The sequence below is a fragment of the Callithrix jacchus genome, chromosome 5, assembly GCF_049354715.1.
Source record: "Callithrix jacchus isolate 240 chromosome 5, calJac240_pri, whole genome shotgun sequence".
Classification (NCBI taxonomy): domain Eukaryota; kingdom Metazoa; phylum Chordata; class Mammalia; order Primates; family Cebidae; genus Callithrix; species Callithrix jacchus.
In genome coordinates this window covers 3,062,415-3,075,818 of record NC_133506.1, presented here as the reverse complement: position 1 = coordinate 3,075,818, position 13,404 = coordinate 3,062,415, and the positions used below count along the sequence as shown (strand labels likewise).

Genomic DNA, 13,404 nt, shown 5'->3' with positions numbered 1-13,404 from the left:
GAGAGGAGGGAGCAGTAGCAAGATCCTCTGAGGGCCATTTCCATCTGAGAACCCAGTGGCTTGACCCCCAGTGCAGCTTTGACCCACCCCACTACCAGCCTTCCTGATTTGCTGCTCAAAGGAGAGAGGCAGCTCCCCAAGATACAAGTCAATGGGGAAAGGAAGGAAGACTGGTTCCTTGGTTTCTTTGGGGTTTCAGGCTCCAGATCCAGAAAAATAAATCCAGAAGTGGTTTCAACAATTTTTTAAAAGGAAGGAAATGAGATGGAGAGAAGATTGACAGTGGATATTGAGGTAGGACAGATGGAGGCCCTCATTTTCTCGTGACTATTATCTATAAACTGGAAGTCAGAAAAAGTCCTACTAGGCTCAGTGCCACATTCTTGACCCTGAGTCTTTCTCTCTATCATAAGTCACTGATTGTTGTTAAGGGTACATCATGACCAGAGCCCTTAATCCCTTCTGTCTTGCTCGGTTGCAATTTTTTTTTTTTTTAAATTTTTGAGATGAAGTCTTGCTCTGTCACCCAGGCTGGAGTGTAGTGGCACAATCTTGACTCACTGCAACCTCCACATCCTGGGTTCAAGTGATTCTTCTGCCTCAGCCTCCCAAGTAGCTGATACTACAGGCGTGCACCACCACACCTGGTTAATTTTTGTATTTTCAGTAGAGACGGGGTTTCACCTTGTTGTCCAGGCTGGTCTCAAACTCCTGTTCTCAAGTGATCTGCCTGCCTCAGCCTCCCAAAATGATGGGATTGCAGGCGTGAGCCACCGTGCCCGGCATGATTGCGAATTCTTGACTTCTGAGACCTCCAGGGGCCAAAATCTTAGGGACCTGAATATTCTCCTGTTCCATTGTGGGCCATCAATGCCTTGATGAATAAGAGAAATAAGATGACATTGGGGTAGGCAGGGCTTTTAGCAGCCTAAATTAAGGGAAGGTGTTCTTCCAGGCCCTCCGGAAATTTGCCAGGTTTTATTAGATCTACAAAACAAAATCCCATAGACATTGAGTTGGGTGAAATAAGCCAGGCACAGAAAGTATAAACTGTATGATTCCATTCATAGGAAGTCCAAGAGCAGGCAAAACTAATCAACAATCTTGAAAATCAGAATAATGTTACTTCTGGGATGTGGTATTCACAAGGACGAGGAAAGAGCCACAATGGAAAGAAACTTCTGGGCTGCTGGAAACGTCACATTTTCAGCTGAGTGGGTTACATGGGTGTATACATATAAACACATTTGTAAAATTCTTCTCACACTTAGAGTTGTGCACTTCATACATTTTTTTTTCTTTGAGATGGAGTTTTGTTCTTGTTGCCCAGGCTGGAGTATAATGGTTCAATCTTGGCTCACCGAAACCTCCACCTCCTGGGTTCAAACAATTCTCCTGCCTCAGCCTCCCAAGTAGCTGGGATTACAGGCATACACCACCATGCCTGGCTAATTTTTTATATTTTTAGTAGAGACGGGGTTTCTCCATGTTTGCCAGGCTGGTCTTGAACTCCCAACCTCAGGTGATTTGCCCACCTCAGCCTCCCAAAGTGCTGGGATTACAGGTGTGAGCCACTGCGCCCAGCCATTTCACATATTTCCTGGGTTCTACCACAACGAAAGAAAATCCACCGCAAAGACCCACAAATAGCTGGTCTCCTTTTTGCCCTTTTCCTTGAATGAATAAAACAAATCTTTTCTAGAAAGATACCAGAATGTTTCTCTTCCTTTGATTACAACACCCCTTAATGCCAGAAGAAAAAGCACTGAAACATTTTCCTGCCGCTTTGAAAGGCTGCTAACCTCTGGTCTGGGCTAGGGCTGTTTAATAGAACTTTCTGCAGTGATGGAAGTGTTCTTTCTGTGCTGTCTGGGATGATAGTTGCTAGCTGCACATGGCTATTGAGCACTCGAAATTGGCTAGTGTGGAATGAGATGTGCTTTAAGGGTGAAATATGTGAAGGATTTTGAAGATTTAATATGGAAAAAGAATGTAAGGCCGGGTGGTGGCTCACGCCTGTAATCCCAGCACTTTGGGAGGCCAAGGCGGGCAGATCACGAGGTCACAAGATCGAGACCATCCTGGCTAACACAGTGAAGCCCCATCTCTACTTAAAATAAAAAAAATTACCTGGATGTGGTGGCACATGCTTGTAGTCCCAGCTACTTGGGAGGCTGAGGCAGGAGAATCACTTGAACCTGGGACGTGGAGGTTGCAGTGAGCCGAGATCTTGACACTGCACTCCAGCCTGGGTGACAGAGCAAAACTCAGTCTCAAAAAAAAAAGAATGTAAATGATCTCAATACTTTTTACATTGGGTAAATATTTAAGTGATAAGGGATATATCAGGTTAGGTAAAATATACTATCAAAATTAATTTCACCTGGCAGGGCATGGTGGCTCATGCCTGTAATTCCAGCACTTTAGCAGGTGGATCACCTGAGGTCAGGAATTTGAGATCAGCCTGACCAACATGGTAAAACCCTGTCTCTACTAAAATACAAAATTAGTGGGGTGTGGTGGTGGGTGCCTGTAATCCCAGATACTGGAAAGGCTGAGGCAGGTGAATTGCTTGAACCCAGGAGGCAGAGGATGCAGTGGGCCAAGATGATGCCATTGCAGTCCAGCATGGGCAACAGAGTGAGACTCCATCTCAAAAATAAAATAAAATAAAATAAAATTAATTTCACCTGTTTCTTTTAAAATAATTTTTAATGTAAACTAAAATTGAGAACTTTAATTGTGAAATTAAAATTTTCTATTTATCTAGGAATTTTCAGAAAAATAGAAATATATAGAAAATTTAGGATATGTTATCTAGAAAATCTATTATCTAGGAAAAACAATTTTTGGGGGGGAATGGAGTCTCACTCTGTCACCCAGGCTGGAGTGCAGTGGCACAATTTTGGCTCACTACAGCCTCCACCTCCTGGATTCAAGTGATTCTTGTGCTTCAGCTTCCGAAGTAGCTGGGACTACAGGCTTGTGCCACCACACCCAACTAATTTTTTGTATTTTTAGTAGAGACAGGGTTTCGCCACATTTGCCAGGCTGGTCTCAAATTCCTGACCTCAAGTGATCTGCCCAACTCAGCCTCCCAAAGTGCTGGGATTACAGGTGTGAGCCACCGCGCCCAGAGCTATCTAGGAAAATTTTAAATTCCATGTGTAGTTCACATTCTATTTCTATTGGACAGCACTGGTTTAGCAGTGTAGGTTGGCTGTGGGTGGAACCTACCTCCCAGCCTTCATCAGACTTTCATACAAGTGATTGTCATCCCTGTCCCCTCAGTTTTCCAGTAATTCTTGCTTTATTCCCCCCAGATCTCAGAGTGGTAAACTGTAGGCCACTTGCTGAGCTGGGTGTATCACGTGGGGAAGCCTCTTTAAAAGCCAGGCACTAGAGAACCCTTTCAGAAAGTCTGATTTAGAAAGACTGGCCTGGGACCTGGGATCTGTATTGCCTGGGAATCTTCACTTATACCTTGGTCCTTAGGGAGTCCCGATGCAGCCAGCTCTAGGAGCTACTGCTGCCAAGAACTCTGTACTGGGAATCCAAAGACCTGGCTCGAAAGCTATTCCGCTGACTGATGTGTGACCATGGGTCTGTTTCTTCCTGCGTGGGGACTCGGTTTCCTCATTTGTAAAATGAAGAGGTGGAGCCATCACCCTTCCAATTATAGTCCCCTGGCGATTTGCTTTCCTGGGCTTATCTGTTGTGTGTTTCTCATCTCTTCTCCATCCCCTCTCTCACGCCTCCTCATCTTTCCCAGGGCATTCAGAACCAAGCCCCCAGGCTCCCGCCTTCCCATTTCCCTAGCCATTCAGAGCTCTCCTCCCGACCTCCACATCCTGCCTGCCCTGCTGCCATGCAGTCTTTCACATCTGCCCACCTCGCTGCTCCCTTTCCTGTCTCATTCCCTCCTCCTAGCCTCTCTTTAATTCTTTGCTGCCATTGCCCCACGCACCACCATGCAGCATCTCTGTGTCTTCTGGGGTGTTCTGTAAAGGTCACCTTGTTTATGTTGCCCTGGTGAGCCAGCAGTTTCTCTCCCTTGCTTTTTCTGCCCACATGCTTTACCGGTACTTATGGTCAAGTAGAACCCACGTCTGACTCATAATACAGTCGGACTCACTCATTCTGGAAGACGTCCCTTCCGAATTAGAAAACTCCTTTTTAAAGTGCTTGGAAACATTGGCTTTATGAATAGATGCCTTGTGGTACCCCAAGGAAGAGCTCTGTAATCCTGCAGAGTCTCAAGCCCTGCCCTGGATTAGCTGTGTGACCTTTAGCAAATCATTTAACCTTTCAGCCTGTGTTTCCTCGTCAGCCAAATGGCAATGATCCTCACAGTAATGACGATTGCCATAATTTATGGAAAGCTTACGCGGTGCCAGGCACCAGACCGTGCACTCAACACGTGTACTGTTACCTGCTCATTCATTTTACAAATGAGGACACTGAGGCTCAGAGATGTTAAGTGGCTTGCTCACAGTCACGAAGCTGTGAACATGACTGACTGATTAGCAAGTGAACCCAACCTGTTAACCACATGGCTGGAGTGCAGTGGCGTGATCTCAGCTCACTGCAGCCTCTGCCTCCTGGGTTCAAGCAATTCTTCTGCCTCAGCCTCCTGAGTATCTGGGATTACAGGCACATGCCACCATGCCCAGCTAATTCTTTTTGTATTTTAAGTAGAGACTGGGTTTCACCATGTTGGCCACCCTGGTCTCGAACTCCTAACCTCAGGTGATCCACCCTCTTCGGCCTCCCAGTGTGCTGGGATTACAGGGGTGAATGGCCCACATTCATCTTTCATAACATCTCTCTCATAGGGCTACCGAGATCATCCATGCAGCATGGTAGATAGCACAGTGCCTGGCACATAGCAAGTGCTTAAGAAAAGTTCATTATGATTACTGTTACTACTTGAAGTAGGCTAACAAAATGCTGCATGCAGGGACCATGCTGTGCTGTAATAAATGAAGAAGAAGAAATCATAACACTGTATTGTTCAGATGTCTCTGGTACTTCTGAAGTGTCTGTGGGGTTATGAAGACATCCCACATACCCAGAATAATGATTACATTGACTTGTAGGGCACCCACTTCATTAATTGATGCACAAACTTAAAATGCAGCCTGTCACTGTAAGGAAAAAAATAAAAATAAAAAATAAAAACCCCAATGCCCAGTTAGGATGTAGTAAAATTGAGTAGAAAGAATACTACTCAATTTTGACCAGCACAATGGCTCACACTTGTAATCCCAGCACTTTGGGAGGCCAAGGCAGGAGGATTACTTGAGCCCAGGGTTTCAAGACCAGCCTGGCCATCATAATGAGACCTTCATTTCTATAAAAAATTTAAAAGATTAACTGGGTGTTGACTGGCACCTGTTGTCTCAGCTACTTGGGAAGTTGAAGCAGGAGGATTGCTTGAGTCCAGGAGGTTGACGGTGCAATGAACTACAATCACACCACTGAACTCCAGCTTGGCAATAGAGCAAGACCCTGTCTCAAGAAAGAAAGAGAGAAAGAAAAAGAAAGAAAGAAAGAAAAGAAAAGAAAGAGGGAGGGAGGGAGGGGGAGGGAAGAGAGAGAGAAGAGGGAGAGAGGAGAGAGAGAGAAAGAGACGAAGAGGGAGGGAGGAAGGAGGGAGGGAGGGAAGGAAGGAAGGAAGAAAGGCGGCAGGCAGGCAGGCAGGAAGGCAGGCTGGCTTTGGAGCTGGAAATACCTTGGTAGCTGTGTGCCCAGAGGAGCCTCTCTGACCTCAGTTTCCTCATCTGTAAAATATCATTAATATATAAATTGGAGTTGCTGTAATAACTAAACAACATCTGTGATGTACTGGATCATGTCTTGCCTACAGAAGGTGTTCAGCAAGGTGAACCTGCTTCCTTGTCCCTCTGAGGTTTTTCCATGTTTAAAGGTTGAAGAGTGCACTGAGAAAGTCAGACCATGATTGTCCACGACCAGCCTAGTGCCTGATGCTCTGTCTCCATGAGGGTGTTCATGTGGCTGGTCTTCATCTTCTCTTCCCTCCCTGAATTCTCCAAAACATCTGTCCCTGCTTCAGTTGACTCTTCATCTTCCTTCTTAAAGTTCTTTCTTCTCGAAGGTCTTGCTGTGAGTGTAGAAAGTCACCCATCTCACACAGAACCTTTTCCCTTCTGTTCCTGCAACCTCCCAGGTCAGACATCTGGCTTCTGCTCCATCTTCTACCACTGGCTCACCTCCTTCCAAGAGGGCCTATCTCCCAAGCACTGCCCACAAGAGGGCAGCACTTGCTCAGCTTCCTAGTGCTTCCCAACCTTCCAAAATAGAATGGTTAAAAAAAATGGACCTGTTCCAAAACAGGAAACTTGGGCTCTAGTCTTGGTTTTGCCAACTTGCTAAGCCAGTGAAGTCCCTGGGTCTCGGTTTTCCTATCTGTCAAATGAGCCAAGAAAGATCCGTTTTCTGCTATTCCATTAGCACTTGACTGTATGCAAGCAGCAGAAACGATATTTTGTGTGTTAAATGGTTTTGAGTAGTTGTTATGTGCCAGGCACAGTGTTGGACACTAAAAAGACAAGAGTCAAAATACAGCCCTTGCCCCCAAGGAGATCAGAGTAGTGTGTGGTCAAATTAACAACAGCAACTATCGTAATGATAAGAACAGCCAGTATTTATTCAACACTTACTATATGGCCCTTGCTTTGATTCCTCCCTATAATAGGAGGCAGGACCCATTTTACAGAGGAAGCAATTGAGGCTTAAAGAAGTTAAGAAACTTGCCAGGCACTGTGGCGTGCACTTGTAATCCCAGCTACTTAGGAGGCTGAGGCAGAAGGATCACTTGAGGCCAGTAATTCAAAGTGGTGACGTGCATTGATTATGCCGGTGAATAGCCACCGCACTCCGGCCTGAGCAACATAGTAAGACTCATCTCTTTAAAAAATTTTTTAAGTAAAGGAAGTTAAGTAACTCACCCAAGATTGCAGAGCTGGCAGGCCGATAGAGTGGGATTTGAACTCAGGGAGTCTGATTTCAGAGCCTGCTCCCTTAAACACTGAGTTTTGGAGCCAAACCTGGAAGCCAGGCTCCATTTCTTTATTTAAACACGGCTGTCTTTGGTTTAATCTCCAGAAAACACAGACCCACAGACAACAAAAAGGAAAAACAAATGAAAAACGAACATCTGCAATCATGACTAAACATTTCTTAGAACTGACAAAAGATAGGAAGAAAAAGTAAAATGATGATGATCTTGGCTTCTCAGTGTTAAAGGATATTTAACACATTTTTCAGGGCAAAGTAAAAGATCATCACCTCCCTGGAAACAAGCGAGCAAACCCACATGGGCTCTGGACACACATCTTGCTGAGTCACAATAAAGGGCATACAGTAAAGGGTGGCAAAAACAACCTCTTGCCATATATTTAAAAATGAGTGACAGAAGTAACTAACGTTCCTTGTCCTCTTCCTTCCTTTACCCCTCTTTCTACCCCATACCTCTGGCTTCCAGGAATCCTGACCTCTGTGAAGAGATTCTGGCATTTCTGGTCCAACCCAAGCCAGAGAACCATTAAGAAGGGGCCTTCATTCTGATTCTCCGACGCAACACCGACGTCCCAGCTGCGACGTACTGTCACTGACGAGAGACTGGGAAGGGAAAAGCATATATATATAGATATATAGAGATATAGATATATATACAGGAAACACCGCGTCCTTGCACCGCTGCTGGGGCTGGCAGAGCAGTTGGCCGACAGCAACAAGCAACATCTGAACACCTACATTTCCTTTGCAGACAAATTGAAGAACTGGTGGGATTTTTTTTTTTTTCAGGAAAAAAAAATTATAATAACCATAATCCCTTGCTCACCCCTTTCCCCCTGCCAAATAACAAAAGCAAGCCAGACCACGATGATTGTAGAAGTCCCTCCCACCCTGGTTCTGCACGTCGCAGTTAGCAGACGAGCGATTCCATTTGTTCTTCTTCAGCATCTCTGTTGCCCACTCAAATGCAAAGGAAAACACTCGCGCAGCAAAGCAAGAGAAGTCGCAGCAGCAAGACACGCACAGCCAACCATTTTCCAAGAAAGAAAGAAAGAAAGAAAGAAAATTCCCCACTTGGAAAGAAAAAGGAGGAACACTGGATTCTTACTTTCTGGATCTTGACACTGGGCTGCAAAATCCACCTTCCTCTCTCCCGCCTCCCCTCACCCTCAACTCTCAATGTCTTGCTGTCATTTTCTGTCTCAGCTTCTTCCTCCCCTTTCCCCCACCCCACATGCCTCACCCTCTCTGTCCTGGTCCTGTTGAGGGCCACTGCAGATGACTGTCCTTTGAAATGAGAAAAAGGAAAGAAAGCAAGTACAGAAAACAAAGCCACAGGAAGGGAAGTAGACATTGTGTGTTTATGGTTTCTCATGATGAAGGTGCAGCTTGTAGGAGATTTGTATGGATGTGCTTTTAAGTTATGTATATTACATATAACAGGAAACAAATATTAAAATAAACAGTGCTGGTAAGTATGAAGCTGACATTCTAACATAATAATTATCTGACTGTGATTGATGTATCCTGAGGTTCCTAGATCTCACTGAACTGGCCCAGCTAAGGAGACCTGGACTCTGGATGTGGCTTGGCTCACAGTAGGGGCTGATGGGTTCAGTGTAGTAATACTGTGTGTGGTGTTTGTAATTGGTTGATTGGTGGGGAGGGGTGGGGCCCCATAATGGAGAGGTGGAGGTTTGGCAAGAAAGACGCAACACAGATGTCCCCAAAATGCCAGTCCAAGATGCCTTCTCCCTGCCCCCCAGGTAGTAGCAGTCAGGGCCTGGTCTGTGCTCAGGCCTGGGATCCCCAGTTTGGGACTCTGCTGCTGAAGTTCCCACAGTAGAGGTTCCTGGCTTAGTTCTCCTACCTCCCTATGGGGCTTGCCTTGGTTTTCAGTCTTCTCTTTCTCTCTCTCTCTCTCTGTCTCTCTCTCTCTTTTTTTTTCCACATCCTGCCCTTCCCTGACCCCATTGTAATAACCAACTCCATATATATCCAAAGGGAGGTCCAGCCATAGTAGAAGATGGTGGCTTGAACCTGTCTAAAAATTCTCAGCTCAGTCTTTTCCTCTACCCCCTCTGAATCATTTGTTCTGAATCATTTCTTCTTCTGGGGTCAAAGTAGCCATGGTAAGGAGGCTGCATGGGGCAAACCCTGAGATCCAAAACTGTATTTGCAAAGGGCTCCCCTGTCCCGGGACAAAGCTGAGCGAGACAGGAGGTGCTGCTCAAAGGCTCCAGCTCTGGCTTTAGAGACTCCCCTCTCAGTCAACGTCTGAGCTCTGGGCTTGTGCCCAGAAATTGCCCCAAGACCACAGGAGCCCTCCAAGAAGCTCCCGTCGCAAGCTTAGCATTGCCCTCTGCCACATGTGGGCTTCCTCAAGCCTGCCTGTCACAAGCTACTTCTCTGAGCTCAGCAAGTGGTCCTTGCTGAGGGAAAATGTCCCAACTGCACTGCTAATTTCTCAGTTCCATTTACCTTCCAGGCCTCCTTCTCAAGCAGTTAATAAAGTTATTCCACAAGTATTTACTGATTACCTGCTTGTGCCAGGGACTATTCTCAGGCTGAAGGAGAAGGTAGGAGGGGAGGGCGGAGCCTGAGAAGCCACCCGAGCCAGCTTTATATTTCAACCATGGCTGGCCCATCTGAGAGCATCTCCCCACTCTCGCCAACCTATTGGGCATTGCCCAGGGATACTCCCAGGTGGCCCAGATGTGCCCCCTTGGCTGGCTTGTTAGTGATGACATGCACCTTAGCTGCTTAGCTGGTGCTGGCCTGAGGCAGGGCAGGAAATCAGAACAGCATTTGCTTCTCTGGGCAAGTGGGAAGTTCAGTGGGGCAGCAGAATCAGCTGCATTCCCTGTGATATGGGCTGGTGAGCCCGCTCCAACCCCGCTGAGTGCAGCAGCACACTTTCCATACACCGGGTTCTTTCTGCAATCCTTCTTCCTGCCCTTCTTAACTTGAGAACTCTCTCTCTTTCTGGGTCAAGAGCTGGAGTGGTGGCTCCATCCTCTTTGGGCCAACTTTGGTCCAGGAACTCATCTTTGCAGGAACCAGGAGTCCTGAACACACTGGACACACATCAGAGGGAGGATCCTTGTTCTGGATTGTGCACCTGGCTTCAGGGCAGGGATGAGGTGACCAGGCTTAGCTTCTGGAGCTTGTGGGCCACCTGGGTTTTGGGAGATCGCCATCCCATGGATGCTCTGACCTTCCTTCTATGGAGACACAGGCAGTGCCACTAGGGAGGAGGGGACCTGCAAAGCTAGAATCTAGGGCACTGTTTCCTCCCCATCCTCCTCTTTGTAATGTTTGTCTTGTCTGTCTTCAACCTACTTTTCTCTTTTTTGTTTCTCATCCTCTGTGCCGCCTCTCCACCCAGGAGACCATGTAGCATAGTGGAAAAAGTCCTGGAGGGCGGTCGGGAGTTCTCCGTCACCATCCTGGCTCAGCTCCTAACTCACCATGTGACATCAGGCTATCCCCATTCCCCCTCTTGGGCCTCAGTTTCCCAACTTGCAAAATAAGCAGAGAGAACCAGATGCTCTCCATGGTCTTTTTTCTACTCTGCCATCTCACGGGTCTTCATTTTCTTTTATTTTGTTTTCTCTGGAACTTTTCCATCCGAGGGTATAGGAAGTGCCAGGACCTGTTTCAGTTTTTGAATCCTACAAGCACATTCCAAGACTGGCCTGAAATTGCATGAGCAACATCACTCGAAATACTTTTTTTTTCTTTTTTCAAAAGCACCTTAACAACCAATTGCGATGCTGTCCTGTTCCTTTTTACTCACACCCTTCTCTCCTCTCTCGTCCCCATGCTCCCCCACCTCAGTGCTCCGTGCTGTATGCGTGTGCTCTCTGTTCTTGTATACTCAATAAAAGTGAAATAAATGTGTTTGATGCCGTCTCCTCTCTCCTGTCCCTGTCTCTCTCTCTCTCTCTCTCTGTCTCTCTCTCTCTCTCTGACCTTGGCTACTGGTACAAGTTGGCATGGTGGGAAGGGCTAAAACTGAAGTGGAGACATCCCAACTTAGAACATGTTTATTCAACAAATAATTGGGGCTCAGGGTGGTCCAGGCCTTGGTGACTCTCCAGGCACAGCACAAACAAGACGAAAGTCCCTGCCCTCCAGGAACTCACAGGCTAGTGGAGGAAACAGATGCCAACACAAGCTGTCAGTTACAGTAATCAGCACTAGGAAGGAAATACACAGGGAAAAGAGAAGGAAGGTCACTGAAGGGGACCACTTTAAATACGGTGGCCAGGTAAGGCCTCCCTGAGGAGGCGATCTGTGAGCTGAATGAAGAGAGGGATCGATCAACAAAGATGAGGAACTCAGGTGCACATTCTGGGAGAGGGGGACAGCAAGCATTCGGGCCCCAGGACGTGTGGGGGGTTGCTGAGCGGAGAAACAGCATGGTCCCTCCTCTTCCTGAAACAAGAGTACCTACGTTGGGGTCTCACTTCCTGTAACCCTTCTACATTAGAGCCTAGTGGAAAAGAAAATACAACAATCCTCAACTTCAGCCTTTTCCCAAAACCTCTATATATGTTCCCATATCCTCATACCACCTGTCCCATTATTCACTTATTTTTATTTAAATTGACTTGGGCCAAATGCTATGGCTCATGCCTGTAATGCCAGCACTTTGGGAGGCCGAGGCAAGCAGATCACTTGAGGTTAGGAGTTCAAGATCAGCCTGACCAACATAGTGAAACCCCGTCTCTACTAAAAATACAAAAAACAAACAAACAAACAAAGCCAGGCGTGGTAGTGCGCACCTGTAGTCTCAGCTACTCGGGAGGTTCAGCTGAGGTGAGAGAATCACTTGAACCCAGGAGACAGAGGTTGCAGTGTGCCAACATGGTGTCACTGCACTCCAGCCTGGGTGACAGAGAGAGACTCTGCCTCAAAAAAATAATAAAATAAAATAACTAGATTGACTCACTTTAAAAGCAACTGTATTTAAAAAGGAAACTATGTTGCTTCCACAAACAAAAAGCTTATGTCATTTGCCAAGAAAGGAGGTCTTCATAAAATAAATGCAAAAATGCTAAAATTAAAAGCCATCATGCATGTAAAACCTAAACTCATCCCTTAGACCACCTAAAGTGCACACACCACACTTTCCTTTTATTGCACCAAGCAACTCATCTCAGGCCACTTTGCTTCATTGCTGCGAATCTCCCCAGCGAGTCTTTTCCACGTGTATGTATTTTTCCAGAGTTGAAGTCATCTTGTACCTACCATTGCAAATACTTTAAAATATATATATATCTATCTTGAGCATTTCCTTATACTTTCAAATACTAAATACTTCTTTTCTTTGGAAAGGTAATTAATTAAATGACAGACTATGCAGTGAAAAGTGATTCTTCAGCCTTCTCCAGATTTCTGTCTCTAGTCAGAGGCAATTGCTGCAAGGAACATCATGAATCCTTCCCTGAATTGTCTCTGTCGGTCTCCTTTAGCAATCTGTTATCCCTAGGGCTCTGGAATAGGACTTTGTTTACAAACAATGGGTCTCCATATGATTTTTCAGGCCCCGTACACCCTGATCTATATTTCTGCCTCCCATAAAGGGCCATCCTCTCTACTTTCAGGGGATAATCAAAGGTAAATTCACCCAGATCATTATTTTTCAACTGGGTTGAGAGTGGGGGAGTGATCCCTCCTCCTTTCCCCCCAACTCTCCGCCACCCCAGGGACATTTAGCAATGGACGTCACAACTGAGGGGTGCTACTAATGCCTAGTGGGTAGAGGCCAGGGCTGCTGCTAAACATTCTACAATGCAGAGGACAGCCACCTGCAACAAAGACTTATCTGGCCCCAAATATCAATAGTGCTGAGGTTGAGCCATTCTGATCTAAATGGACATGTAACCCAAAAGGTGGGCCTCCTAAGTCACCATCTACAGCTTCTACACCCAGTGTTCAGTGCCCTGGAGTCTCTGAGAAGATGGTGAGCCCACCGGGGACTTTGAGACCAGACCACAGAGCTCAGTGTCAAAGACTGGGAGTTGGGGATGGGTGAAGAGGGAGCTGAGCTTCTTCATGCAGGAAATGAAACTTGACAGGACAGGCTGAGATTGATAAGCATGACTGTGACTGATGAAGGCTGTCTCTGGTTAATCCTGCAGCAGCTCATTGTGATTAACCATGACTGCAGGGCCCTGTCTAGTCTGCAACCCACTAAGAGATAAATTTTGACCGAGACAGATTGGCGTGTCCAGCTGTCACTGAGGAAATGTGACAGACAAGCTAAGGAGCAGCAGCACAGAGATAAGAACATACAGGCCTTGGTTTGCATTCTAGCTCTGCCATTTTCTGGCTGGGTAACATCATCTGTTTGAA

At 46.3% G+C, this 13,404-nt stretch overlaps 1 protein-coding gene across 50 annotated transcripts in view; it reads left to right on the top strand.

Moving 5' to 3' along the window:
* Positions 1-10,956, top strand: part of EPB41L1 (erythrocyte membrane protein band 4.1 like 1) — a 145,737-nt gene extending 134,781 nt beyond the window's left edge. For all 50 annotated transcript variants that reach the window (XM_078370963.1, XM_035302720.3, XM_078370954.1 and 47 more), the window contains one exon: positions 7,508-10,956. In XM_078370963.1, the coding sequence (XP_078227089.1) occupies positions 7,508-7,516 (9 nt within the window). In that variant the 3' untranslated portion in view covers positions 7,517-10,956. The remainder of the gene's footprint in view (positions 1-7,507) is intronic.
* Positions 10,957-13,404: the final 2,448 nt, after the last annotated feature.